Here is a 27,879-nt window from a genome sequence, read left to right as displayed (position 1 = left end):
ATAATTGTCTGAGAATTCAAAATTTAATATTATTTTAGGGTAGAGTTATTATCAGTCTGGGGTAAAGACTGGTGACCTGTCCAGGGTGCCCCCCTGCCTTCGCCCACGAGTGACCGGGATAGGCTCCGGCAGCCCCGTGACCCCGAAAGGCAATAAACGGAAGAAGAAGATGGATGGATGGGAGAGTTATTCATATGAATGAATAATTAGTCTTATTTATTAACCTACTAATAATAAAGATTTTTGAAAGAAAAAAAGTGGAAAAAACATTATTTTCAAAAAATGTGATAGTTTACGGTTGTGAAAGCAAACATTAAAGAGTTAAAGTGTGGAAGACAGAAGACAGATGTGCTCGCGCGTTGCCAGTACAGCAGGTGTGGGCGGGGCTTGTTTGTCACCCTTTCAGGCTGAAGTTGACTTTACGTCACGAAGGAGATAAAACCCGGTCCGAGTCTGTCAGCTATCTCATTTCTCCGAGCGTAGCAGCTGGTTGAGCAGCCGAAGGCCGACCCGAAGAAGGAAACTTTAACATTTTGTGCAAAAAATAAAAAAAAATCGACTTTCGATTTAAGTACCAAAATAACGACCACACAAGAACAATGAGCTTCGCGACAGCAATGGAGGTCAACGTGGAAGCCCGGCGGATCCTGGCTGTGTCGATCAGCAAGCTGTACGCCTCTAGGAGCCAGAGAGGAGGACTGAGACTCCACCGGAGCCTCCTGCTCTCCATGGTCATGAGGTCCGCCCGGGACATCTATCACTCCTCCCGGGAGAGTGAGCAACCAAACGGGGAACAGCCGGCCACTGAGGAGCCGATGGACACTAACTGTGACCCCAAAGAGAAAGCCCGGCTCACGCCAGACCTGGCAGACACCTCCGCTGATATGGCCCCAGGGGTTTCGGACAAACTAGACGAGAGCGACTGTGACATAACGGAGGACAAAGAGAACCTGAGCCCTGCGAAGCAGTCCAGGAAGCGCCGAGGCAAGGCGTCGGCGGCGCCTGACTTCCTTCCCAGCAAGAGGGCGAGGCTGGAGCCTGGAGAGGAGCGGTACGCGGCCCCAGTGGGAAGCTGCCGAGCCGGGGTCGGAGACTATCGGAGTGCCCTGACTCTGAATCAGGTCATACCGGCTTTCTGAGGAGACGCGAGGAGAAACTGGACTCTGTAAGTGGAGTTATTGTTTACTCCTTGTCCAAACCGAGGGCGGGTTGGTTCCCTTTTACGCACGAGGCAGCCCGTCGGTGTCAACGCGGAGGGATTCCGGGCGCAGAGCGCCGCGCACCTGCCGGGCTTGGAAAGCCCCTTCGCGGCAGCGCGGAACAAGAAGAAGAAGATCTACAGAGGCTGGAAAGTTTGAGGAAGAGCCAGCTGATGACTCATGTCAGTTCAATGAGTCCAGACAAGTGACTGCTGCTGAGTCAAAACGTGTCGATGTGTGAATCAGCAGTGAGCCAATAAGAGGAGAAATGAAGTGGTAAACAGTCGACCACAAGGCCATGCACACGCATCCTCACACGAACGTATGCGCGTGACAGGGCCTTCAGGGAATTTCTGATCTTCATGACCGGAAAGCAGACTTCAAACACTGAAAGAGAAAGGACAGTTGTGGCGTTTACGCACACATTTGACTGCTGCTGTGGACTTTGTTCAGTCGATACTACTGCTGGGGGAGCTGTCCTACTTACCTTGATCAGATGTTTTTTTTGTTTTTTTTGTTTTTTTCCTATTGCTGGTTTCTTTTTTGGTGTGAAATCCTCCTGTTCTGTGAAATAACATACCTCACATTCCAAGGTGCTTTCAAATTTTGTGAATTTCTGTTATAAAAATGTAATAAATCTTTTGAAATGATCATCTGTCTTGAAGTCTTTATTGTTTATATACACAAACTAGTAAGTTTAGAAAATGCACTGACGTTTTCAAATTGAAGGTCTATTTTAAGTATTAAGACAGGAGGCTGGTATGGTGAGTTCTGTTAATCTGCTGCTCTTTGTTTACACACCGTGTACCACTTCCTGTGGATTACGACAGATTTCTGGATCACATCTCACGTCTTCCCAGCATGACCTGATTCGATCAGGGGAGGGGGGGGGGCATTAAAGGAGTTATGCAACATCCCCGAGGTGGGGGCCCGACATCTGCCTGCATTCTGTTGGAGCATTCTGGATAGACACTGAAGATGCGGATCAGGTTGTGCTGGTTGCTCAGGTTGCCAGCACTCTTGCGATGGGAGGTTTGGTTTCATCTTAAATGTCATTCTCTGACTCACTTTTTGACCTTTTTCCAAAACAAAGATAAACCCGTGAGAAAAAAAAAGGAAGGAGAAAAAAATAAATAAACACTGAATGAGAGTCAGAAGATCTCCACAAGTGAAAGGGGTCACAAGTGATCCGAAAAAAGCATTTCAGCAATGAACCTGTTTGTCTGCACAACACAAGCTTTAGATGACCTGCTGTTGGCATGAGCGGTTGAATTTGACAGAAACTGAAAACCATACCTGTTTGTCAAGCTAAAGGAGTTTTTTTTGCTCCATTTACTTTTTAGAAGATGAAGACACACAAATGTTATTGCTGACTTCATTTTTTCCTCTTTATTCCATGCATGATCATTGCGGTTATGATTCCAGCGATTAGCTGTGTTTGCTCACAATGGTCTCCAGTGTTTCTAAGGTCATTCAGTGGCACTGCAGATGAATGGTGCTGCTTGAGGATCTAGCAAGCATTAAAGTTTTGATTTTTAATCTTGGTTAAAAAAAAATTTCTATGTACATTTGGAAAATAAAATCTCAATTTTTGAGTTGATAAGGTACAGAGACATGACATGACATTAATTTGTTGCCACAAATTAGTTATTATTTGAGGGAACTATTTTTTATCAATTCCTACTTTGTGGCCACAAAATACTAAATTGTGCCCCAAAAAAATTTAATGTCTACATAGAAAATAATAAATTGTACCAAAAAAATCTAATCTGTACATAGAAAACTCTAATTTGTACCAATAAAATACTAATTTTTGCCCTGATATACTAATTTGCAGAGTACAATTTTTTTGGCTACAAATGTGTGCACAGAAAATGGCAACTTGTGGCCACAAAATGCTAAAGCGTGCACACAAAATTCTATCATGATTGGCATTCAAGAAAAACTCATTTGTTGATCTGTACTAAGAAAATACTAATTTGAGCCCTCAAAATACTAATTTGTACACATAAAATTCTAATTTGTGCTGGCAAATAAATCTTTGGCCAAGAATTTGTGTGGAGAAAATGCTAACCAGTGTGCCTAAAATGCTTATTTGTCACCACAAAAATGCTTTTTTGTAATTCTGTAATATAGTCTGCAGTTTTTTATCCTTTTTTTTGTGGATCCTTTTTTTCTGGATAACTCAAACGGGAATGTTTTAATTTTTCTGATTAATTTTGGAAGGTTGCGTTAGTAACTTTTTGAAATCTGGCTGCTTAACATTTTTTTCAATATCTTCTTTAAATTACAGGAATGAAACAAAAGAAGTGTTACAGTTTGTAGAATTTGTAGGATAATAACCTACTGATTTAGAGGATTTAAAAAAATTATATGGAAAATGAAAGAATCTTTAGTAGCTGATTTAAATTGAATTTTTCTCACTTGATTTCTTTTATCAGCGGGCTAGTTGTGTGGGATAATAAGTTGCTCTGGCAGAGCATAGAGATTTCAACCAACAGACACAAACATGGAAGGCTGAACCATTTTACTACACTGACCCTGTTCTGCCATATGCAGCACTGGCTTAAAATTTCAAAACAACTTTAGAATCTGGGTCAAGCTATAAGGGGGGGATAGTATTGTTTGTGCTTCAAATTCATTTGTAAATCCTCTTAGGTTACAGTAAGTGTTTGGGTATGAAATTTAGGGAAGTGATGGCATGTTTCATCCTGGAAAACAGGAAGTGAGGGGTGTTAAAAATGTGCTTTAAAAATCCATTAATTGAGATTACCATATGCTAGTGTGATGACATGTCAAACAATTAGAATTACTCATATAACTTCACATGTTCTATCGAGCCGCCATGTTTTGAGTTCTGACGAAGTCTGTGGAATGACTCATCTGCCATCACATTTGCTTCACGCTTGTGTATGTAGTAGAAGCCACTTCAAAGTAATTTTGTTCTGAAACTACCCACCACTCAGTAAACTCAAGACGAGTCCTTATTTACACAGATTTGGATTGATTTGGCTAAACTTCTCAGAAAAGGCCCAAAGCTGTGACTTTCAGTGCCTGCTTGCCATCAAGCTCTGATTTATTCAGAGTCATATCTGACAGGAGTGGTACACAGTGTTCCACACATAAGGAAGCAGTGTGTCCTTGCACAGTGCATGTGCTCCAGTCTGAAACTATTACACACATGTTGGGAAAATAGGCCCATTGTGGCTTCAATAAGCAGTTATCACACACTAAGCAAACTTTGCATCACACTGAGAGCAATCATAATTGCTGTATTTTGTTGGTACATGTGTGTGGGTGTCTGTGGACACAGAGTTTTGCATCAAACCCTTTCCTCTTTTTCTTTAATATGTTATTCCAAAATATTTTAGATAATTAAAGTAATTGGATTCATATAAAACACATACACTATATTATCAAAGTGTTGGTGTCCTAATAACTTGGTCTGGCCACAGGTGTATAAAATCAAGGACTCAGGCATGCAGACTGTTTAACAAACATTTGTGAAAGAATGGACCGCTGTCAGGAGCTCAGAGAATTCCAGCATGGTACTGTCTTTAGCACCTGTGCAACAAATGCAGTTGTAAAATTTCCTCACTCCTAAATATTCCACAGTCAATGGTCAGCTCTGTCATAACAAAATGGAAGAGTTTGGGAACAATAGCAACTCAGCCATGAAGTGTTAGACCACATAAAATGACAGAGAGGGGTCAGTGGATGCTGAAGTGCAAAGTGCAAAGAGGTCGCCGACTCTCTGCTCAGTATATTACTACAGAGCTCCAAACTTCATGTGACCTTCAGATCAGCCCAAATACAGTACGCAGAGAGCTTCATGGAATGGGTTTCCATGGTGGAGCAGCTGCATCTAAGCCACACATCACCAAGTGCAATGCAAAGGGTTGGATGCAGTGTTGTAAAGCACACTGCCACTGGACTCTGGAGCAGTGGAGACGCGTTCTCTGGAGTGATGAATCACGCTTTTCCATCTGACAATCAGATGGACGAGTCTGGGTTTGGAGGTTGCCAGGAGAACGGTACATTTGGGATGCACTGTGCTTAATGTGAAATTTGGTGAAGGAGGAATTATGGTGTGGGGTTGTTTTTAGGGGCTTGGGCTTGACCCCTTAGTTCCAGTGAAAGGAACTCTGAATGCTTTAGGATACCCAAAACATTTTGGACAATTCCATGCTCCCAACCTTGTGGGAACAGTTTGGAGTGGGCCCCTTCCTCTTCCAACATGATTGTGCACAAAGCAAGATCCATTCAGACGGATGACAGAGTGGTGTGGATAATCTTGACTGGCCTGCAGAGTCTTGACATGAACCCGATAGAACATCTTTGGGATGAATTAGAGCGGAGACTGAGAGCCAGACCTTCTTGACCAATATCAGGGTGTGACCTCACCAATGCACTTTAGGAAAAATGGTCAAAAATTCCTGTAACGCTGTGCTATCCTAGGCACTTTAACATTGGGAGTTGGGTCATCTAGACCCACAAGACAGTGCGCTGAACCTTTTTTCTTCAATGATTTGTGAACCTCACTGGTGTCCATGGATTACACGAAATCTTTCCACTTTTATCCACCTTTGTCATGGTAGGGAGAACACGTCAAAGTAAGGGTGGGGTCATCTAAGATAGCACAAGGGATAAACACACTCCTCAACCTTATGGACAGCCTTCCCAGAATAGTTGAAGCTGTATTAGCTGCAAAAGGTAAACTGACACCATATTGAATTCTATGGGTTAGGAACGGGATGGCACTTCAATCATATGTGAGTCAAGACGGGTAAGCAAATACTTTTGATAATATAGTGTAAATAAAATATTTTTCTTTTTTAAGACTTACCCTCTTCCTCATATAATCACTTATAAGGGTGATGGGGGGGTTTCAACCTGCGATGCACCTTGGGGGGAGGAGCTACTTGGCAGTGGTCCCCTTCCCATGGTTGTCGTGTGAAAACGGCCCCTCCCCTCTCGGTTTTAATTGCACTATAGACATGTAGGTAGGGGGGGTGCTTGGACATCACTGCCAGCAAGCGGCAGATATCCTCTCAGTGCCCTACCCGCCAATTTTAACTGTACCCCTTAGTACAAACCCTTTACCCCTTAAAAATGTACACTCCAACACACACACACACACACACACATACATGCACACACACGTGCTTACAAATACACACACATACATTTCACAAGGAAGGTGGGACCTCGGACCATTTATCTCCTACCCCATCCCTGGAGGGGGTACTAGGCCCTCGGTGACGGCGGCCGTGCACCATGGGTGCTGGCTTCCTGGGCCGGCGGCCCTCTCTTAAAGCAGGGAGAGGGATCTCTGGGTTCTCTGGCAAGACCAAAAGCCGGGGACTACATTACATCTGAGCCCGGGGGTGTCCGTGTCCCTGTGGTGTGGGTTGTGGTCCTTGCCCCTGCTGCAGCTCCGGCGGGGTCTTGGTATGGGGAGGACTGGGTACTCTCCCTCCTTCTTTACATTCCATCTTCCACCTTAGACGAACATGAACACTTGCTCGAGCACAGGTGTTATTTCACATTTGAACAAATAGTTTGCGTGACTGAATGAAATGTTTCACACTGGTTGGTTTTAAGCATGCGTGTGTGAATATTATTTGTATTGTGTACATGTTGACATGTGAACATTTTTGGAGTCAACAGGTGTGTTTATAACATTTGAGTGTGGGTGTAAAAAGGCCACTTCTAGATTTGTATTACATCTGAACCTAACCGTAATGATTATAAAGATCGAGCAACTCGTTTCTTTATGCTGCTTCATGGTTTTACCCCCCTCCCCTTCTATAATCACCCTCCTATCCCCCCTCCCCCCTCCAACATCTCTCTCTTCTTCCCTCCTTTCCTTTTCCGTCCGGTCCAACACAAAAATATTACAAATTTGATTGAGATTAATAAAATTTGGCCTAGATTACAAAAGGGTTTTATTCAGACATACCTCTGGTGATTAGGAAGATTCATAACCCCTGTTGTAAAAGTAAAATATGTCCAACACAAGAAGCGTTCAGCTCTCATCTGTTTGCTGAGCTGTTGGACGGGACAAGTTAAAAAAAAGCTAATACAAAATGCAACTTTGAAAGATGATTTCTTCTAAGGGAAAAATATGTCCCAACATCCCTTTGTGGCAGACCCAAATGACATTTCATTCTGAACCACACAACTCAGTTAAAATATCTGAGAAAATAAAATTGACTCCTTTGCTGAGCAGCAAATTTTTTTCACTTGTTAATTGTAAGATTTATTATTTGGGTTATAACATTTCTAAGTGTTCTATACCCCTTGTGCTATCTAAGATGACCCCACCCTTACATTGACGTGTTCTCCCTACCATGACAAAGCTGGATAAAGGTGGAAAGATTTCATGTAATCCATGGACACCAGTGAAGATCACAAATCATTGAAGAAAAAAGGTTCAGTACACTGTCTTGTGGGTATAAATGACACAACTCCCAATGGTAAAGTGCCTAGGATGGCACAAGGGTTACTTGGGATGTATTTTTCATTCTATTCTATATTAGTAAAATGTTATCTGTTTGGTTGTGTGTTCTAATCGTTAAGGTCAATTTGACTGAAATTTAGACAGTATCCCACATGTTAAGATTTAGATTTCTGTGTGAGTATGTGATGGCAGCAAATACTACACACACCCTACCCACAAAAAAATGGCGGTAAACCCCAGGCACTGCACACTTTTTTTTTTAAGTTTATTATTTCAGATTCTTAGATAAATGCATTTGTCTTGCTATTCTTTGTCTTAATTAGGGATGGCCCGTTTGACACGGACACTTCGGTGCTTGTTTCATCTTCGTGAAGCAGAGTGGTTCGACACAATGTTTTGGAGAGTGTATCAACTAGCGCAGGTCACGTGGTTAATGAAGTATGAAGCGTCGAATGCATTGTTTGGTCGAACCAGGGTTCAGATGTCACTTGTGTTTGAACAGTTGGGCGCACTACTCTCTATAAACACAAATGAATCCTATACAACGTTTCCCAACTAGTTCTGTTGTTTCCCCTGTTTCGGAATCAACATCAGCTCATTGCACCTCACCATGGCTCCTGGTAAAAAACGTAAATTTTTAATGTGTATCCTACATCCCCAGAAAAATGCCACAAGCACGTTACAAACCAAAAACACAACTTTTATCGGAGCGGGTCTTTAAGATGCAGTCACTCCTCTCTATGACCCTCCATAAACCCCAAAACCCTGGAACACCTGCATGGTTTAACCCCCTGTACAAGTGCATGTGACTAAGGCTTAAAGAATGTAGTGCCTGGAACCATCTGTGTGGTTTAGAGTTCTGAGTGAAGCAGCATTCCACTCTCTGAGAACCTCTTCCAAATTCCTAACTTAGCTTGTCGTCAAATTCCTCTCAAGGCAGCAGCTTACTTTTTCGTGAATCAAATTCTACCATTTTTTTTTCCACCTTCAACTTTCTATTATTGCTTACAACAACACTCTGGGAACAGCCAGCTTCTGTGACCTTTTGTGTCCTCCTTGTTTGGGGTGTCAATGATCTTCTGGACATTAGAAAAGAGCATAAACTTCTTGATGATTGTACTGATTCAGACTTACAGACCAGTGTGTGATCAGGAAAACAACAGTTAAAACTGAATTGTGACACCATGTTAACCCATATTTTATATTAAAATGAACTAAGACACAATTTTGGGTTTAATTAGCTGTAAGTTATTCTAAACTAAAGAAAAACGAACCAATTAATAATAAAAATATTAATCTATGTATAATATATTTTTACAAATTAAAAGTTTCAGTTTGGTTTTAAACTAAATTGTTAAAACAGAAAAACGTTTTGATTAATATAGTAAAATGCATCTGTTCATGCATTCTACATTACACAAAATAAAGATGGGGAGCCGTCTAAAAGCAGCGAAATGTTGCTTCCCATCTGTCTCTAACAAAATCTGCTGTTGAGTGATGATTGAATGTTTTGCTCTCACAGAAGGGGTCATTATAGAGTTGATCTGTATGTATACAGTAATTCAAATTTGTGTCAAAGATCCATTACGTTGTTGTCCTAGCAGCAGTCTCCTGCATTGTAGCCGTTTTTCCTGACTTTTCAAGAACAACAAAAACAACAAAAGAGTCTATGTGCTTCATTTAAGAAGTCTGATCCTCAATCTGAAGTTTTGCAGAGATTACTCAAACAGAACAAAATGCTGCGTTTGATGCTATTTTAAGCAGCAGATTAATCCACCTTTTTTAGTGAGGTTTTGGGGCACGGCAGTGATGTAATAAGACTGGGTCAAAACACAGAGCAGCAATGTTCAGAGCCTCAGACGCATTGAGTGCTTAAAGGGTGAAATCAGTTTGTTTATGTAACGGTTTCGGCTGCAGCTACAAACCAGGATGAGGTGATTTTTAGCTTTACCTTTAAGATGACCTATTTGTTAAATCATTCACTCATCTATTCCTTTATCAACGGATGTCAAAGACTTAAAAATAGAATGCAACTTCTCTGACAAATCAATGGAATATAAACCGCTTCTAATATTTCCTGATGACTAAAGATAAACCTTCTCCACTTCTGCCACAAGCATTTTAGTGAGGCCTGTAGAAGGGGCTTGCAAAAGAATACAACGCTATGTGAGGAAGATGCAGATGGACTCCCGGCAGCCTCATTGACACGGAGCTGCTTCTCAGAGCTATAAAAAGCAAAGAAGAAATGTCACAGGATGCATGCATGCATCCAACACGGTGATGCTGCTGGTTATAGAGGCAGATAAAATCAGGGTGAGTCATGAGCAGATGTATGTAGATGGGAATGTGTCCCACATACAAATAAAATGTACAGATAAGGATTCTGGGTAGTAAAACCTGAATTGCTACATGACACAAATCCATCCACTAGTGTTGCATGGATGACATAAAGCATAAAGTGCTCAATTCATTAATTTGGAAGAAAAAAAGGGATTGATCTTTGATGTTTCCAGTTGTTTTTAACCATAGACTGTAAATAGAGATGGACAGAGCTGGGTATGACTTCACCCATAGAAAATGCCTTACCTCCGGCTCCAGCGAAATGAAGCCAATTTTGTCGCCATTTTCCACGATGTAAGCGATGCCATTTGGAGCCAGCCGACACTAATTGGTCTAAGTCGGTCTGAGTCAATGTTTCTAGGGCAGTTACTGTCGCGAGTCTGGAGTAAGCTTGTTTAAAGTCCACACCCCTTCCACTGACGGCGGCTCTGGAGAATCTGTCAATCAAACGTTCAAGGTCGGAGCGAACAGGCACCAAATACTTTTACTGAGGTATCTGATTGGGCAGTTTATAACTTGAATAACTTGCATAAAGAAAAAAATAATTTAAAAATTGGGATTAGAAGGAGGATGTTCAGAAAAAAATATCTGAGAAAGAATGGTTACTTTGACAGATAGAATGACTGAGTAATAACTGTTTATTACTATTTTTTCAATAGAAGTGTCAGAAGTCAGAGCTCTGTCTCCCCCTCTGGTGGAAGATTGGTGGGGGGGGGGGCTGCAAAACACTCAATAAACTGTTAATAAGAACACTGTTAATATATTTATTAATTCCATACAAGCAATTTATAAATAGCTTGTAAATAGGATTAACAAATGCTAATAGATGTCTTTATAAGGAGCTTAATACCACATTACTCATGCATGTTAATGTCTTATAAGTAGTTTATTAAGGAATATTTTAATGTATTTATAAACAACTTAATTAAACTTGTAAATAGTTGTAAGACATTTACAAATGCTAATTAATGTACTTATAAGCAGCTTACTAAAACATTACTAGTGCTTGTTAATGTCTTACAAATAGTTTATTAAGGACTCTTATTATAAAGCGTTACAGATTATTTATATTGCCCAATATTACAACAATAGTGGTCTCAATGGGCTTCATATCGGTAATTGCATAATAAACATGAAATCTTGAAGAACTTTAGTAGGCAATGGCTTAACTAAACAGACTAAACTAAACTGGGCATCACTGGCCTTAGACCCTCCTTCTCGGTAAGGAAAAACTCAAACTCAACTAAAAAATAAACCAGATTCCGAAAAAAAAAAAGAAGAGACCTCAGGGATGTCCACATGAAGGAGGGATCCTCTCCCAGGATGGATAGGCGATGTGCCAGAACTCTTAGAGAGGAATTAGCATAACTCTAAAACTACATGTTTAAATATTCCAGCAGATGGGCTTCATCCAGATGGATTTGGGTGTCGGCTGGGGGCGCGACACAAGCTGGAGGCAGGGTTCACAGCCAAGTACAGGTACAGAAGCACCAATTGGAATCTGGAATTACTCCCGCTCCCCCGGAGGGGAGTGTAAAGAGAGCACCAAACTGAGGCACAGAGAACTAAATGATAAATAAATGATCAAGAATAGAGGAAAAGAATAGAGCTGTGAAAGAAAAAGCCTGGAGCATCAAGCCTCTTCCAACTGTAGGTGGTGGATGTGCATTAGTAAGAACAGTAGAAAAAGTAAAAGAAGAAGAAGCCCCTCCCTGCTGATCCAGTGTGAACATAATGAGCTAAATGTGCAATCAAGAACCTGCGTTTAGCGGTTTCTTGAATGCGCTTTTCAAGTCGGTGTGGCCGTATATATACAGTATTTTTTAGAATAAATAGCAACATTCTCTAGAAGGCACTGTGTTTGTTTATATCAGTATTTGCTACTGACAGTAACGCAGAAAAAGAAGTGCTGCTCGGTCTTATGTCGGGCTTGGTGGAATTGTTCCACAACACACAGTTAAAAAATACTAGATTCCTCCTCTGTGCCATGAAGTTAAATAAGCATCAATGCGTTACAGTAGTGAAGTCTGCATCTATGTTAGTGTCATCTATTCCATTATTATGATTTGCCTTTCAAGATGAAACGCCTGTTCTTGTTTACATATTTTGTTAAATAAATGTCTGCCTAAAGTGCAAATGAATTTTTTATGAGCCATTTTTTTGAAATTGTTAATTAAATACATAGAAAACAGAGATGTTTCAATTCAATTCTGTGTGGTAGAAGTGAACAGGAAGCCATGAATATCATCAGTCACTGCGTTTCTCTAAGGGGGGGGGGTGGGGGGGTGCACCGTTCTCTGTTTCAATTGGACAAAAACATGTCAAAGGTGTCAATGACTGAGCTCTTCACTCTCACCATCTCCATGAATCATTGCAGGGGCTGGTGGTGATGAATGTGTGTGTGTGTGCGTGTGCACCGGAGCGTGTCTGGCAGCAGAGCTGGCACAGACAGGAAGTGATGCACGGATGCAGGCGGCCGACAGAATGTGGGAGGTGGTGGCTATTTTAAGACCGTGCTGCAGAGGGATACGGATACATCTGGGCACAGAGGAGTGTGTTCACGGTTCACGTGCACATTGTAATTGCTGGAGGTGAAGATTTTAGTGACCTTCAAGCCTGCAGATATTGTTTCCTTTCTCCCAAAATCTGCTTGTTGTTTTTGTTTTTATTTGTGTGAGAGCAGTGTTTTTTTGAAGATGGAGAATAGGCTGTCACATGAACACGCAGAGAGCTGGAGGAGGATGGACAGATGTAAAAGGCATGGTTGCAGGAGCAGCAAGGACAAAAAAGGAAAAAAGGAGTCACAGCAAAGTGTACATGTGAGGGTGCAGGTAGGGGGGGTTTGTTTTTCACAGCACTCATCAGTGACGTGGTGCAAAACGCAGACAGAGGAGGAAGAGGAGGAGGAAGCCAATCAGATGATGCTCACTGCTCAGATCTTTGAATTATTGCAAAAGCTTGGCTGATGAAATCCCTTTCATAACAGTCAGATTGGTATATATTTATAGTTTTCATCTCTATAGATGAAAAATAATATTAATTTCAGATATGGTTCACACAAAATACCGTAAGCAATTATCAGTTTTAGCATGTGCTGGTGGTCCCCAGCCTGGATAAAATACAGGGTTGTGTCATGAATGGCATGCAGTGTAAAAATCTCTGCCAAACCACCTGTGCGACTCAGTGAAAGCTGAAGAAAGGTGAACAAACATTAGTGTTAGCATGAAATCAATTGTAGTAACTGAGACAGACATAGTCACTAGACCTATATTTTTGCACTTGGTGGGTTATCAACATCTTTGAAACACAGCCAGTTACTGCTGTTCTACAACATTGGATTCTACACTCACAAGTCAATGAAAAGGTCCATGTATTATCAAGGGAAAGTATGAGTACCTATGTGGTCATCAATACTTCATGAAGATAAAGTTTTGCAACACAGATGGAAAACGCATTTGAAACTTCACTAAAAAGATAAGTTTGTCTCAAGAACAGGCAGAAGACTGGATCAAAACGCAACAGGTTTATTAGCTCAGCCAAAAGTCCACAACGCTAAATCAGGGTCAGGCAGGCAGGGGTCAATAACAGGCTCATCAGAGGAGAGACAGGGTAGTTAGGATCCAGGCGAGAGTCGGATCACGCAGCGGGCAAACAGAGTCAGACACAGTGTCAGGAGAGGGAGCTGTAGTGTGGTTAGACCTCAGAAGACAGTTCCCGACGATGACCAGAGGGAGAGACAGAGCTCTGACCTCTGACAATGTTCTACAGTAGAACTATTTTAAACAAATCTTTTGATCTATTGTAAAAGTGTTCACAGTGGTTGTTTGAGTATGATTATGTCGTTTTTAGCCAAAATCAAAATCTGTGTTTTTTTATAGAACATAGTTTCTACAGAGCAGCAGTAGCTGATCAGAATTTCACCTCTTTAGCTGTGAGTGAGATTGTTAAACCTGCCCCCCTTCCCGTTACTGAAAGTTTTCATCTTTTACTTTACTATTACACAGCCATGGGCCAAACATGATCCTGTATCAGAGGACAGCACAAGATGATTCGTAAGAAACTGTCAAGAAAAACGTGCAGTTAATTTTTCTATCTAACGGTACTCCTTTCAACTCACTATTTCCTTCCAAGTTCTCCCTTTTATTATATTTTTGAATTGACTGTCTTTAAAAATGTGGTTAGAACAACGTGACAAAATAACTAGGAACTTACTGTCTCATCACTTTCTCCAAATTGTGATAGAATATACTGCCACATCACACTGTCCACATACTGTAAATAGGCTTCCACCCTGTAAGGCTAATAAAAGTGTTCTGATGTGTCGAGCCCTTGTGCTATCTTAGATGACCCCACCCTTGCATTGACATGTTATTCCTACCATGAAAAAGGTGGACAATGGTAGAAAGATTTCATGTAATCCATGGACACCAGTGAGATTTCACAAATCATTAAAGAAAAAAGGTTCAGCGCACTGTCTAGTGGGTCTATTAGACCCAACTCCCAATGTTAAAGTGCCTAGGATTGCACAGTGGCTAAGTGGGTGCAGAATCAATGACGACGCAGATGTTAGAATGCATTCTCTCTGGTTTATTCAGTTTCTTTAGGAAGAATTCAGTTTGAAATTACAAAATGCACTTTTAGAAACAGCAGAGATAGAGAAAGAAACAGAAGAAGAGAAAGGGATGGTCAAAGAAAGAGAAAAGAGGGGGAGAGAGAAAGACGGGACTTCATAGCCAGAATAAATGGGAATAACATCACCAGATTCATTTTCAGGCAACTCTTTACTCTGAAAGGGTTTGTTTTTCATCAAGGAAAAGTTATGTATGCATTGTCTTCTTTTGAAAATCATCTTTACCAGCCCCTTGTATCATGAGTTCAAGTGTTTTCTATCCGTGAAAGTAATGTAACAAATGCTCTTTTCATTTTATCATCATTTTTTTGTGTGGATGATTTTTTTCTTTTTTTTTTAACTTTTACTCCTTTTAAGACATATTTTTTAAAATGTTTTTTGTTTTTAAAAATAGAAGAAAAAAGAAACACGTCGCTCTTAAAAACATCTATCTTTCTATATATTTTTACACATACATATATATATATATATATATATATATATATATATATATATATATATATACATATACTTTTTTCTTTATACGTATTATTTTATTTTTTATAAGTTCCTGAAGTTGACTTGTTACCCCACAAATTGGCATGCACATTGCACATGCAAATCTGTTTTTAAATACTTCTCTTTTATCTTAAATTACCATGTATGCCTATCTTTTTTTTCCTTTTCCCCCCAATCTTGCTGAGTAAATCCTGTATGGTTTTCTACTGTGGCACTGGTTTGGTTTCTGCTGGGTCGAGTGTTGGATGGGGGTGGCTTATAATGAGATGGATGATGAGATGGTTGCTCCAAGGACTTTCCTCAGCGCTTTTCTTCTACAGGATTGGGATGATCCACCATTTTATTCTAGAGTCGCTTTTACTTGTTTTATTTTGACAAGATTCTAACTAAATTTTTTTCATAACTAGTACAATCTTTTGTGATTTAAAAAAAAACGCTCATAAGTCAAAGTAAAAACAAAAAATTCATTTTTAACTACAAACAAAGCAGATTTCTGATGACATTTTCTGTAATTAATCATGTTAGAGAAAAATGCTGAGGATAAATCCCTGTTAAAGAAACTGGTGTCTAAGAGTTTGAAGGAAAAGAAAAGACAGATTTGCAGAAAGAATGGAAGAAAAAAACAAGAAAGGGGCTATAGGGGTTCTAATAGCGACAGGAGACATTTTACTCACGACTCTGAGATTTTATTGAAAAATTAGAAAAAGATTTTGGAGCCAAGCAGGGTTTTAGGTTTCTAAAAAAGTGTTACAGATTAGTTTCAAACAGATGCTTTGTTTTCTGGGAGGTGCATATCATTGCATTTATTTAGGTACTATTACAAAGCTGTGTTTGCTACATCTACAACTTCTCAAAGCAATAATATGTATCTGCTAGAACACGATTTTTGCTGGCTTAATCTGTATTGAGAGTAAATGCAGTATTGCTGTGCAAAAATCATTACTCACTCCTTAGACCTACTTGGCTCCATAAAGAGACACATTTGTATGCGGCTGACATGACAGGCGGTCTCCCACTGAATCTGCCCCCCAACATGGACTCACTTGTTACTCATGCTGTTGAAGACAATGGCTGCTCAACCCTGCAGCCTCGTGTCAACACATGGTATGACATGTTTGTATGTTGGCAGAACCATTAGGAGGAAAAATGAGTCACGGCGAGACAATCAGATATGAACACAATGAGTTTTTCATAAACTTTATGGTTTATGTACACAAAGATCACACAACCAAAACATACATCCGATGGAACAGGACAAGAGGGGGTCACAGGGTGAGGCAAGTGAGATGATTTCTCAATTAACCCCCCCGAATCACTATCTCCTTTTCACACACACACACACACACACACACACAACCCCATTCAGGCTCTGAGGAAAGAGAGGGACAAGGGCATCCGATGTAGCTGGAGGAATCTTCATGCCCCGTACAGTGTAAGGCACTAAGGGTTACCCACTGTAGCTGACGGTATGAGGAGGACACACTCATACAAACATGACATGCCGATGGATAGGCAGATCACATACAAACACACACGATTAGAGCTGAAACCATCAAACCAAGTGCTAAACAACAAAGGGACAATACTCTTTGGTTACCATGTGTGACTTTCCATGTGTGACTTTAGGGACATAAATTATGTCATTTAGGAGAATAAACTTATCTGACCTCTAAGAAAACCATCCCAGATGCATATTCTTTTGATATAAGTTTTGTTCAGCCGGTCACAAAACGCAATTATTAATGTCCGTTCCATGATCAATTTTCAAATTCTTGGAACTTCCATGAATTAGAAGGGACGTCATCCATTTGTCACTTCCAAGTGTCCTTGATTGTTCAAAGTTTGACCTGGTTTAACTTTCAAGGCCACACATTTTGTATGTATAGCCTGGGAATGGTTATAGAAACTAGTCTAGTGTCAAAAGTTATGAAAGTTTTGAAGTCTGAAACACGCAGATTGCACGTTTACGTAGACTTTTTATTTAAAGTGGTCACTTGAACGAGCGCTGCCAAGTGCCGTGTGAACGCAGCCTGATGTCAGAAAAAATGCATATATAACTGTTTTTCGTATTTTCAGAATACGGTTTTATGGTTCAATTAGTTTCAGCCCTAAAAACAAAAAACATACATTCTTAAGCACATTCTTGGAAACATATTCAGAGTAAAATGTCGCTGTGGCAGCCATAGCCCCACCCCTTCAGTTTGTGGCTGAATGCAGGTGAGATGAAGGAAGGTGAACCTGAAAAGTGATCCAGTGCCATTGTGAAATTGTGTATTAAAAACACTTCTCTGCTGCCCTCTCAAACATTACATTTTTTAACCCCACCATTGTCCCCACTTCATGAAACTCTTGCCACTCCTCTCCTTTTAACCCCACCCACCCCCATCACACACACGCATGCACACACTTAGTGCTGTACAAAGGGGAGACCACAGCATGGGTTTAGCTACATAAGCACAACTTCTGGCAGCCCTACTGTACATTAATACCCAATGAGTAGATCTTTTTTTAAAAGAGAGCCCTTTTTATGTTTGTGTCAACACATTGCCTCCCAACCAACTCACTGACACAATTTCACAGCCGACTGAACTAATGAGTAATGAGTTTCTCCTTCAGGCCACAGGAAAGTAGAAAAGCAAAAATGGTTTGTCAGACGTCGAGAGCAAGAGGGAAAGTGGGCAACAGGTGGAAAAAGAGATGATTGAGCAAAAAATACAAATGAAAGAAACCAAAGAACAAAAACCTTTTTTCATTTGAAAGGATGGGGTTAGTTCCCGAAAAAGTGCACAAACAACATGCTTTCACGCAAAGGCGGCGATGTGAGTCAGCCATTTTGGATTTGCTGTTACAATTATGGACGTGGTGTTGTGGAGCCGAGATCGAATTCTGTTTCTTTTTTTTTTTTTCAGTCAACACAGTTGGTGTTGAGGGTTGGTGCATTCAGCAGGCCGTTTGTGGCAATATGGGAGGTGCGGAGTTCTTGGGTCGGGGGGGAAAAAAAGAGGGTGGGGTTACATTAGTATGTCTAATGCCAAGTCAAGTAAAACCATACAATAACTCAGTCCAAGACGGTCTTCTTTTGCAGCTGTTGCTTCCATACATTGTTTAACTAGCTACCTAACAGTAGAGGGACCTGAGAAGTAAGCAAACAGTTTCACACCTCTGTAAACCTCTCACTAAAACCTCATTTAGGTGCACTTGGGCACTGAATGGCCTCATACCAAAGCGCCAAACCAAAGCTAGATAAAAACTGCTAGACTGCTGGCACAAATTGGAAACGAAGGTCATCAAGTCGCATAAAGTCAAAACCAAACAGATCTGATTCAAACTGTGAGGATCTTGTGATTTTTTTTGGCAAAAACTGCAACACATGTTTGAATTGGGAACTTAAATGTGATACTAATTTCCTGCATCATGACTAGCCTCTTGATTTGTTTCCCAACCACAGCCTTCTGTCTGAATCAGCACTCTCCTTGATGGTACACCAACACAGGAGCCTGCAGGACTTGATTTTAAGGCGTTGTGTGGATGAACACAACTACTTACAGAAGGCAAGGGGGCTGATGGGTAAGAGAGACTGTAATTTAGGAGACTGGGGGGTGATGGATGTGGCTCGGATACAGAAGGCACTGTGGCTCTAACAGGGGCTCTGGAGAAGAACCGTCAACCTCTCTGCATGCGAGGTGAGGGTGGACAGGTTTCCTTGCACACACCCCTTTGCTTATGCTAGATCTATCATCACCTAAGCGTCCCATCCCCCCGATTTCCTTTGCTAGTCTTAACTTCATAGCCAGGAGGCAACACAGGAGAGCAGAGAAATCTGTCAACAGCAAAATGATCAGACGCAGGAGGGAGGGAAAAAGACGCTCTCAAATGTGAAAAATCCCCCTGCGAGGTGTAATGTCAGGTGACTTGTGCTAAAGTCTAGTTAATCCCAACATTACCTTAAACCTGCAGGTTGTTGTACACCTCGTGTGTCGTTCAGTGTCCCAGCACAGTAGTTTTGTCCTTCAAAATAATACATTGTAGTTGCTTGGGAAGTCTGCATAGAGTCAAAATATGTGGACTGGGGGTTAGTTTGCTGGCTTTTGAAACCGCAAAGAAATTGGTGAGAGGTCTTGACTTTAACGAGTAATGAGTAGGCAAAATAGATAAATCTATGAAACTCTACTATATGTTGTATTACATCTATAACTACATATACAGTATTATATCTATTCATCTGTAATAATTAATCTTCATCTATATTTTATTATTTTGTTTTGAAGAATTTTAAAATCCCCCCTCGACAAAAATAAAAGGACGATTTGTAGCTCTGTTTGCTGTAAGGTGTGTCTTCAGTGTCACTGTCTAAAAAGCCTTAAAGAGCTGATGTAAAAGGAAATGAACTCATTATGGATACCAGAGTAGGTTTTCATGTGAGAAGTGTGGAGTGATTAGAGAAAAAAGAGGGACTGAGGGGTCAAGGAGTTGGGTTAAGGGATCAGCGCTGGCTCAGACAGGCACAAAGAAGACTTATAAATAGACACATGTTGGGGTCTCTCTGGTCACATCCAGGTTTCCCGGCTCGGAATGGGACCTTTATATCTTACAACGATATAAGATTAATCTTTCACTACAGGACTGCATTCTAGGATGTGGCCGAGAGACTGAACTGTAGAGGGGGAAGAAAGGGTGCGCTGAATGCTGTCCCCAGGTGCGGAAAACAACACTGTCTGACACCGACCCTGTACCAACATGGGAGATCCATTGCTGGCAACTGATCTCCCTTAGTAAGTTCAAGCCCCGCAATCAAACCTAACCCCCTTTTTTTGGTCATCATTCTCGTTTCCAATCTAGACATTGGTTTAACTCCTTGCTGTGAACATGAGTTAGAGATCTTTGGGTTGGCTTGAAAAGAGGACTGACCATGAGGGTCATTGCAGGTCATACGCTGAGACTCCTCTGACCTCCACCTCCACATTTCTAGAGAATATGTATTGTAAGAATTGCGTTACAACACGCAATACTTCTAGAGTGAATGTTCCCAAGCCTATAGCTCCAAATTGTTGCAGAAGGCATCAGAAACTCAGTAAACGTCATTGAGCAGGTAACATCAACATAAAGGATGCAAACAACATGAACATAGCATATTTCAACTCCAGCTAACATGACAACAAGTCTACAGTAAGATATCTGTCAATTCAGTCAATCATCACCAGTATTATTATCATTGTTACCATCATTTTGCATTGACATTTAAATTCATAAAACTGTTATCATTAATATAGCAATAAATTAAGTTTTGTGGAGGTTTGTTCCTCCACTCTTTCTCCTTCTTGATTCTCAAGCACCATAGGATGCATTAATGTGAGCGTGCACATTTTTTTTTGTCACCTAATAGATTGTTTGAACTAAGCATTCTGTAGAGAACTGAAACAAACAAAACTGCCCAGTTCATACTGAAAGAAATCCAAAACTTTTGACATGTAGTAGAGAAAGAGTTTGAAAGAAGGGAACTTCTTTTAAAGACCTAAGTCTAAAATTTTTTGAAAGCCCCAGGTCCCACAAACGCCATTTAAATTTCCTTTCTAATAGGTATTTTATCAGTCATGCAGGTTTCCATCAAGTGTTGGATTGCGAAAAAGATCAAAGGATGCTGAGCGAATGCAACAGAAGAACCAAGCTCCAATGTTCGAATAACAAGAACAAGAAGTATTTGACAGAAGAAATACTGAAGAAACTTCTTTTTCCCCGATCACTCCATTCCTTTCCTTAAGCGCAATCAACCGTGTGATGTCATTTCCTGTCAGGTCACCTTCCTCTGTTACCTGAGCCCGTCCTTCAAGCACACCTGAACAGGAAGTGAGCCCACTTTGTGCCTCACCCACTGCCACTTCCTCGTGGACAGGATGTGATGTCACAGCAGTTCCATCAGCACGGAGTCCGTAACAGTAAACAGAGATGATAAAACTCATCAAATATCGGCCAGCCCTGGGATTAGCTGGTTTTTGCAGTGTAGGCGGAACTTCCTGATTCTGTCTTTTGGAAAGGAAAAGATTAAAGAGAAAGTAGGTATTCTCCCCTTCTTACTTTCACCTTTAGAGTCGTACTATTTTCTTCTCTGTTCAAGTTTGATTTTCTGGAGGCATAGCTTGGCATGTAAGGATTATGGGATCCTGGCTTTTTATTTGATTTTACTCTAAGCATTGTCAGTCTTGGAGGCGAGTCAAATCTGACTCCACGTTCCATCTTATTTTTATCCTGCAGTGGAAGTCTGGCCAACAAAAGACAGCAAACATCTAAGCATCCTGGTTACAGTTTGGGAAAAATGCAATTAGGCCTGAAAACTTCACCGATACCAAGACATTTATCCAAACTCATGCTCCTCCATTGCTCTCTGTTCCTACACTTCTGCTGTCCTCTCACAGCCTGACCTTGACGGTGAAGGCTGTTTCTCAGAAGTGTCTATCTGAGTCAGAGAGAGACGGAGGTAAACTGTGCCCTAGCCTTGCCCAAGTTCTCTTGGCTTTCTCCTGTTGCTGCTGGTTTTTACTCTTACACAAAATGAGTAAAAGGCTGTTTGCAGCACCTTCACACCCCTACTTCCCACCCTTCATCTTATTTTAAGTCTGAGGGGTGAAGGTAGAGAGCTTTGGAGTATCCAACCCCTCCTAAATACACATGACCACTGCTTTAAGAAAAGTCTTGATAGTCAAGTCCAGAGCATTGGAAGAGGTTATTCTCATCTACTGTTGGTATTTCAGTAATTGCTAGCACCAGTCGTCCTCGTCCGTCTCACTATAGGGTTCATGCAGACCCTTGCGGGGCCCTCTGGCATGGACAGGCCGGTGGTGGGGTGCCCCTGGTGGTCCCCGTCGCTGAGGGGAAGGTGAGGATGAACGGTATCCATTGGGTACTCTACGCGGGTGAGGGGGTGGAAGGGGCCCATGACGGGCAGTTCTTGGTGAGCGTGGGTGTGGATGAGGATTCCCCCCATGTGGGTGAGGATTGCCATGGGAGAGACTCTGCTCGTATGCTGGAGGCTCATGGTGCTGCTCGTACTCATAATCTCTCTCATAGAATGATCCATCACCCTCTAGGCTATCGCCAGGTGGGGGCCCACTCCAGCGACTCCTGTGAGGGGACCTCGGTGACCCATGTAGAGGCGAGCGAGGGGACTGACGCCGGGGTGAGCGGGGTGAGCCGTGTCGGGATGAGGATCCGACGTGGTGTGGAGAAGCGTGGCGAGATGAGGGTCGATGATGGTATCCTCTGTCATGGTCCGGTGGGGAGAAGTGACGGGGGGAGGGAGACCGCAGACGACCTTGCCCGGGGGGGCCATAGCTGGGCTTGCGAACAGCTGGGGAGTAGGTAACATGCGGACGTGGGACAGCGGGTGTCTGTGGCAGTTGGCGTCGGCCCCTCCGTGGTGTGCTGGTCCCCGAGGTAGAGGGGACTGGACTACCGCTCACTGAACTACTGCCCTATGGCAAAATGTAAACAAGGAAAATCAAAATGCACCACAACAACATATAGCAGATAGATAGATAGATAGATAGATAGATAGATAGATAGATAGATAGATAGATAGATAGATAGATAGATAGATAGATAGATAGATAGATAGATAGATAGAATACACCATCGAAAATTATTCAAAAAACGCAGTGATGAAGCAACAAATTCACATCAAGAAGCAACACGTCAGGTTGAAGAAAAATAGAAAGATAGAAACAGCGACAAATAAAAAAAAGTATAACAAAAAAGAGAGATTGATATCCATAAGTAAGAGTATGAAAATAGCTTAAACTGTTGCTTACATAAGCTGGTCAGAACGGGACAGAGGATGGAAATTAGCATAGGCTACAATCCTGCATATTTACAGTGTCTCATTACCTTTAGAGTATTCTACACTGTTTGTTGTATGCATTGTCCCTTAAATAAATAAATACAAATACAAATAGTACAAAGTTATGGTTAGGAATTGCAGCAAGTGCTTTTCAAAATCCCACCTTGGTGGTTTAATTGTCATAACTGTCAGTTGCCTTGATTTTGTATTTGTGCGAATGTTGGGTATTTTTCTAATGCAACCAAAAATGCTATAATGTGAAATAAAACAAAAAAGTAGAAAATGTTTTCTATACATCCAGTTGTGTGAAGTTTTCCTGTCCTTTTTGAAGCCCACCTGTCTATGACCTCTTCCATCAGGACCTTCACTGGGCGACCTTGACCAGTGGCGGTCATGAGGATGCCTGTGGGCATATTCATGGCGATCCGGACCATAGCGCTCCTTGTCCATAGAACTGTGATGGTGGTGATGGTGGTGGTGGTGACGACGGTCCTTGGTGCGGCCGCGGTCCCTCTCTCGTTCTTTGGGCGGTAATTCTCCTGACTGTGTGGTGGTGCTCAAGTCTGTGCCCAAGCCTGCTGACAAAAAGCCTGAATTTACATTGGGAAACACTATCAAGCAAAGCCTAAAAAATCTTGACTGAAGGGTGAGGTGGAGTGACTTTAAGGTTTGGTGCTGGAGGAACAATTTAAGGTGTTTTAGCATACAACCCCAGAATTGACCAAGAACTCCTTTATATGCTAAAGTCTCCTTAAACCACTTAGATGAAATTTCTTTTTTGTGTTTTTAACATGTTCTTGTGGCATATTTCTGAAATAGGATATGTAGAAAAGCTGTATGAAGCTTAAAATTGGATTTTTGAGTATTTAGTTATGACATTTGTGAATCAGGAGCAGAAAAAAAAATTCAGTTTGAAAAAGATCTTGTTTGTGGTGTAGCCAATACGCTGGGCAGGCCCGACCATCACATGTTACTTGACAACTAGACGACGTCTTCATTATCTTCATCTGTGCTGGCATTTGGCTCAAAACCGTATGGCTGGATAGCTCCAATGTTGCTGGTCATTTTTGTTACAATGTTAGGTTGGGGGTGTGAGGGGCTGTTAGCTAGCAGAAGTAAACAAAGAACTCTTAGGCTACGTTCACACTGCAGGGCTTAATGCTCAATTCCGATTTTTTGAAAAAATCCGAATTGTTTGCTAGACCGTTCACATTTCCAAGTAAATCCGAACTTTTGTGATCTACAGTGTGACCGTGAAACAACCCAGAGTTGACCCGCATGCGCAGAAGAGTACTCAACGTCGAATGACGTCACTCGTTGTTTGCGGAAGTAGCTTACGTTAACATTTTTTTTTTTTTTTGTTTTAAACATTTTATTGCACATTATGCCACTTTACAAGAAAGTACTTTTAGGTATGCAATAAAAAAAACACAACAGCATATATCAAATACACATCTGTAACATACAGAGAAACAAGAATAGAAATAGAAATAAGCCAGGGGGTTAAACTCTATGAAAAAATACTGAATCTATCACATACAGACAATGTTCTGATTGCTTTTTGCTTCTCTGAATTTCGAATACTGTTGATATATTGACCTAAATCAGAAAGGAATACAGTGAAACAGGGTTTTCTACCAGAAAATTTACATTTATGGACATGGAATTTAGCCAAAATGAGTAAAAGATTTAAAAGTAAACCAGAGTCCTTTTGCATATGTTTTGATATTAGACCCAACAAGACATCTTTCCAGAATAAGACAAAACAAGAATCAATTTTATCATTAATAAAATCACACAACTTCTGCCAAAACACCTTCACTTTGGGACAATACCAGAAAAGATGAATAACTGTTTCAGGGGAATTACAACCAAAACTACAAAATGTCTCAATGTTTAACTTAAATCTATTTTGAATAAACGTTTTAGATGGATAAATTCTATGGATAATCTTAAAAGAAACTTCTTTTAGCTTACGTTAACATGGATGTCAACAACAGTGTTGTCAACAGCGGAGCTCTTTTTTCATTAATAAATTTATTTTCACAAAGGAGCCAGCACAATAACAATCTTCCCATTTTTAAGAAGGCATTGGAGCCGGGATCGTCTGTAACCACTGTTGTGGAATGGGAATGTGTATGTATTGGGCCCACGCGCGCACGTTTGTGTAAGGGACGGGAAAAGAGGGCGTGCAGCGGGAGAGAATGGGGGGGCAGTGTGGGAGCGCATTCTTGTTGTGTGTTACGGAGGAAGGACAACGCTAATGAGAGAAGGTTTCCCCCATAATAAATGCTATGGACTCTTTATTAACCCATTCCGGAGAATCCTGGAGAATCTAAGGCTCAGAACAGGGAGGAAGAGGAGGATCCGCCTTGGGACCCCCGCGCTTCTGACCACGGTCGGGAAGGGGAGAAAGAAAAAAAAAAGTACTCGCGAGAAAATGTTCAACACCACGCTCGGCCATTTAGCTGTTAATTTTTTTCAAAAACCGCCCGGTTGCGATAAGAGCCCTGGAGTTTGGCCTGAATAGTGCTGTCACCCCAAATATTAATACAATCGGGGACATCGCTTCCCTTCCACTGACGGGTCTCTGCAGCATCGTCCGCTGTGGTTGCTGTTTACGTTCTCGTTCCCGCCAATTTTAACGCAGAATGATGACGTTTGTTGCGTATCGATGACGTACGATTCGGATTGAGGTGGCCTGGCCGGTCAGACGGCGGTCGCAATTGAAAAGAACGGATACGTTTCGGATTCAGGACGGCAAACCCAATTGGCCTGGGTCGCATTTGAAAAGATCGGATCTGTGTTATTCAGAGTATCATGAAAAGATCGGAATTGGGTCGAATTGGGTCGTTTCAGCCTGCAGTGTGAACGTAGCCTTAGTAACGGGAAGGGTAGGGGGATAGGGTTGATCCTCACCAACGGTCCCTCCCATAACTCAAAGGTGAGTTTCTAATGAACTAATGCCACTCTGCAGAAACTATGTCCTAGAAAACCACACAGGATTTTTGATTTTGGCTAAAAATTGCATAATCATAATTAAAAGATCACTAGGAACTCTTTTAAAAAGATCAGACTCAGAGTGGGACTTTAATTTCGGCTTTATTTAGAAACCAATGTTTTTTTTGTGTTGCAGCTTATTAAAAAGGAAAATTACCTTTTATGCCCCGAAACATCTCAAGTGGTAGGGTTAGGGTCCATTGAGTAGATTTGATGAAAAATCCATGCAAAGTCTTTCTGAAAGGACTCACCTGTGTCTGCATCGGTGTATCTGGTCAGGGAGCGCTGTGAGGTGCGATGACTCCTGTCCCTGTGCCTGCGGCCTCCTCCGTGCCTCCCCTCCTCAGAAACCACCCTTTCAAGTGAGTAATCGTCCAGTCTCACACCACGGCCTGAACGACCATGAACCAGGCTGGATGTGGAGCGCCTCATCGGACTGGTGTCGGTTATGGTCTTTGGGACCAAAAGATAGAATGTGGAAGAAAATGCAGAAAAGACAGTAAAGACAGAAAAGATAGAAAGGGGGAAAAGAAAAGAACAATAGTAGGGAGAGAATGACAGTGAGGAGAACAGAAGTGAGAATTACTTAAGATGGGTTGCAAGGAAACCAACCCTAGTTTAAAACCAAAGCAAAGACAGTTAAACAACTTTCCAATTGTAAATTCCAGAGTCCAAGTACCCCTATCAGTGACTTCGGTTAGTCAGCATACCAAACATTTTTAGATTAAATTATGTGATAGTTTTAGCACACAAGAACAATTTGGGTTTTCAATGAAAACCTTTGCCTTGATAAGCTAAATGCTGGCATCCTGTATCCTCATGAATGATGACCTCCGCTCATTTGTTTTGGCATCGGATGTTTCTATGGTAAAACATTCCTTAAAGTTTAGGCACAGAGAAATATGCAATAGCTCGTGACCCCATGCACCAAAAAACGACAATAAAAGACAGACAGAGATATAAACAGGAACTGATTAGTGCAGAAGATCGTCTAAATAGACAGAGCAAGCAACAGGACTATAAATGCCATGCCTCACATGCTGCACGCAGTGAGGAAGGCTTTTGCTGACACCATGCTAAATTGACATCATACCAGGAATCAGATACTGAAAAATCCAGATCCCTTTAAGTTCAATTTTATTTTATTTGTCTTGAACTTAAAACTCTTTTCATTCAACATTTTTGAAAGACTAATTAAAGTTAATGTATATATATATTTTTTAATGACAACATGAGTTTTAAACTGTTTTATAGTTGAATCAACATTTGGATCAGAGCTGGTTTAACATGTCAGATGACACTTGAGTAAGCTGCTAAAGTTGATCAATTAGAGATTTTTAAGGTAACCTCAAAAGTTTTTATCCACCAAAATTACGTTAGTCTCATCAATTGCCTTATTATGCCATTTTGGAAGTAGATTTAATTTATTATTGCATATGTGTCACAAGAACAGGCAGTTCTCCATCCAAATGTCGCAGTTTTATTAGCTCAGCTAAATCAGGGTCACGCAGGTAGGAGTTGATAACAGGCAGAAGTTCATCAGAGGAGAGATAGGGGGGGTCAAAATCCAGGCAAGGGTCAGAGCAGGCAGCAGGTAAACAAAGTTAGAAACAGGGTCAGGAAACAGAAGCTCAGGTCCAAATTTAACACTCAGTGAGAAAGCCAGAGTGGCACAAACAATACTTGGCATTGATCTCAGGTCAGTGCAGTGCTTAAGTATGCTGTGGTTGCTTGAGTGAATGAGAGTCAGGTGTGTGACAAGCAGGAAGTGCATGCAGGGTGTGCTGGGAGATGAAGGGCCTTCAGTACTCAGGAGATTGCTCCCACCGGTGACCAGAGGGGGAGACAGAGTTCTGACTTCTGACAATACATGAAGGTGATATATTTGGACAAAAAAGAAGAGCATTAGGTCTTCTGT

At 41.3% G+C, this 27,879-nt stretch overlaps 2 protein-coding genes across 30 annotated transcripts in view; one reads left to right on the top strand and one right to left on the bottom strand.

Annotated features, from left to right (window-relative positions):
* Positions 1–207: 207 nt before the first annotated feature.
* Positions 208–1,850, top strand: ier2b (immediate early response 2b). Its single transcript, XM_011492384.4, has one exon. It carries the CDS (start codon positions 600–602, stop codon positions 1,137–1,139), a length of 540 nt encoding a protein of 179 aa, XP_011490686.1. The 5' UTR covers positions 208–599; the 3' UTR covers positions 1,140–1,850.
* Positions 1,851–18,019: 16,169 nt separating this feature from the next.
* cacna1ab (calcium channel, voltage-dependent, P/Q type, alpha 1A subunit, b) overlaps positions 18,020–27,879 on the bottom strand; it is a 255,351-nt gene continuing 245,491 nt past the window's right edge. For 19 of the 29 annotated variants that reach the window (XM_078940252.1, XM_078940544.1, XM_078940372.1 and 16 more), the window contains 3 exons: positions 26,213–26,414; positions 23,298–23,539; positions 18,020–22,596 (listed from right to left, as the gene is read on the bottom strand). In XM_078940252.1, coding sequence (XP_078796378.1) covers positions 21,883–22,596; positions 23,298–23,539; positions 26,213–26,414 — 1,158 coding nt within the window. In that variant the 3' untranslated portion in view covers positions 18,020–21,882. The remainder of the gene's footprint in view (positions 22,597–23,297; positions 23,540–26,212; positions 26,415–27,879) is intronic. The other 10 variants (XR_013653298.1, XM_078940306.1, XM_078940702.1 and 7 more) reach the window with 2 other exon arrangements.

The sequence above is a fragment of the Oryzias latipes genome, chromosome 1, assembly GCF_053564925.1.
Source record: "Oryzias latipes strain Hd-rR chromosome 1, Olatipes_Hd-rR_3.1".
NCBI classification, from domain to species: domain Eukaryota; kingdom Metazoa; phylum Chordata; class Actinopteri; order Beloniformes; family Adrianichthyidae; genus Oryzias; species Oryzias latipes.
The sequence above is the reverse complement of the archived record's forward strand: the minus strand, read 5'-3'. Positions and strand labels throughout refer to the sequence as shown.

What these genes read in the sequence shown, in the direction of transcription:
- ier2b (XM_011492384.4), top strand. Translation starts at nt 600, where the DNA reads ATGAGCTTCGCGACAGCAATGGAGGTCAACGTGGAAGCCCGGCGGATC.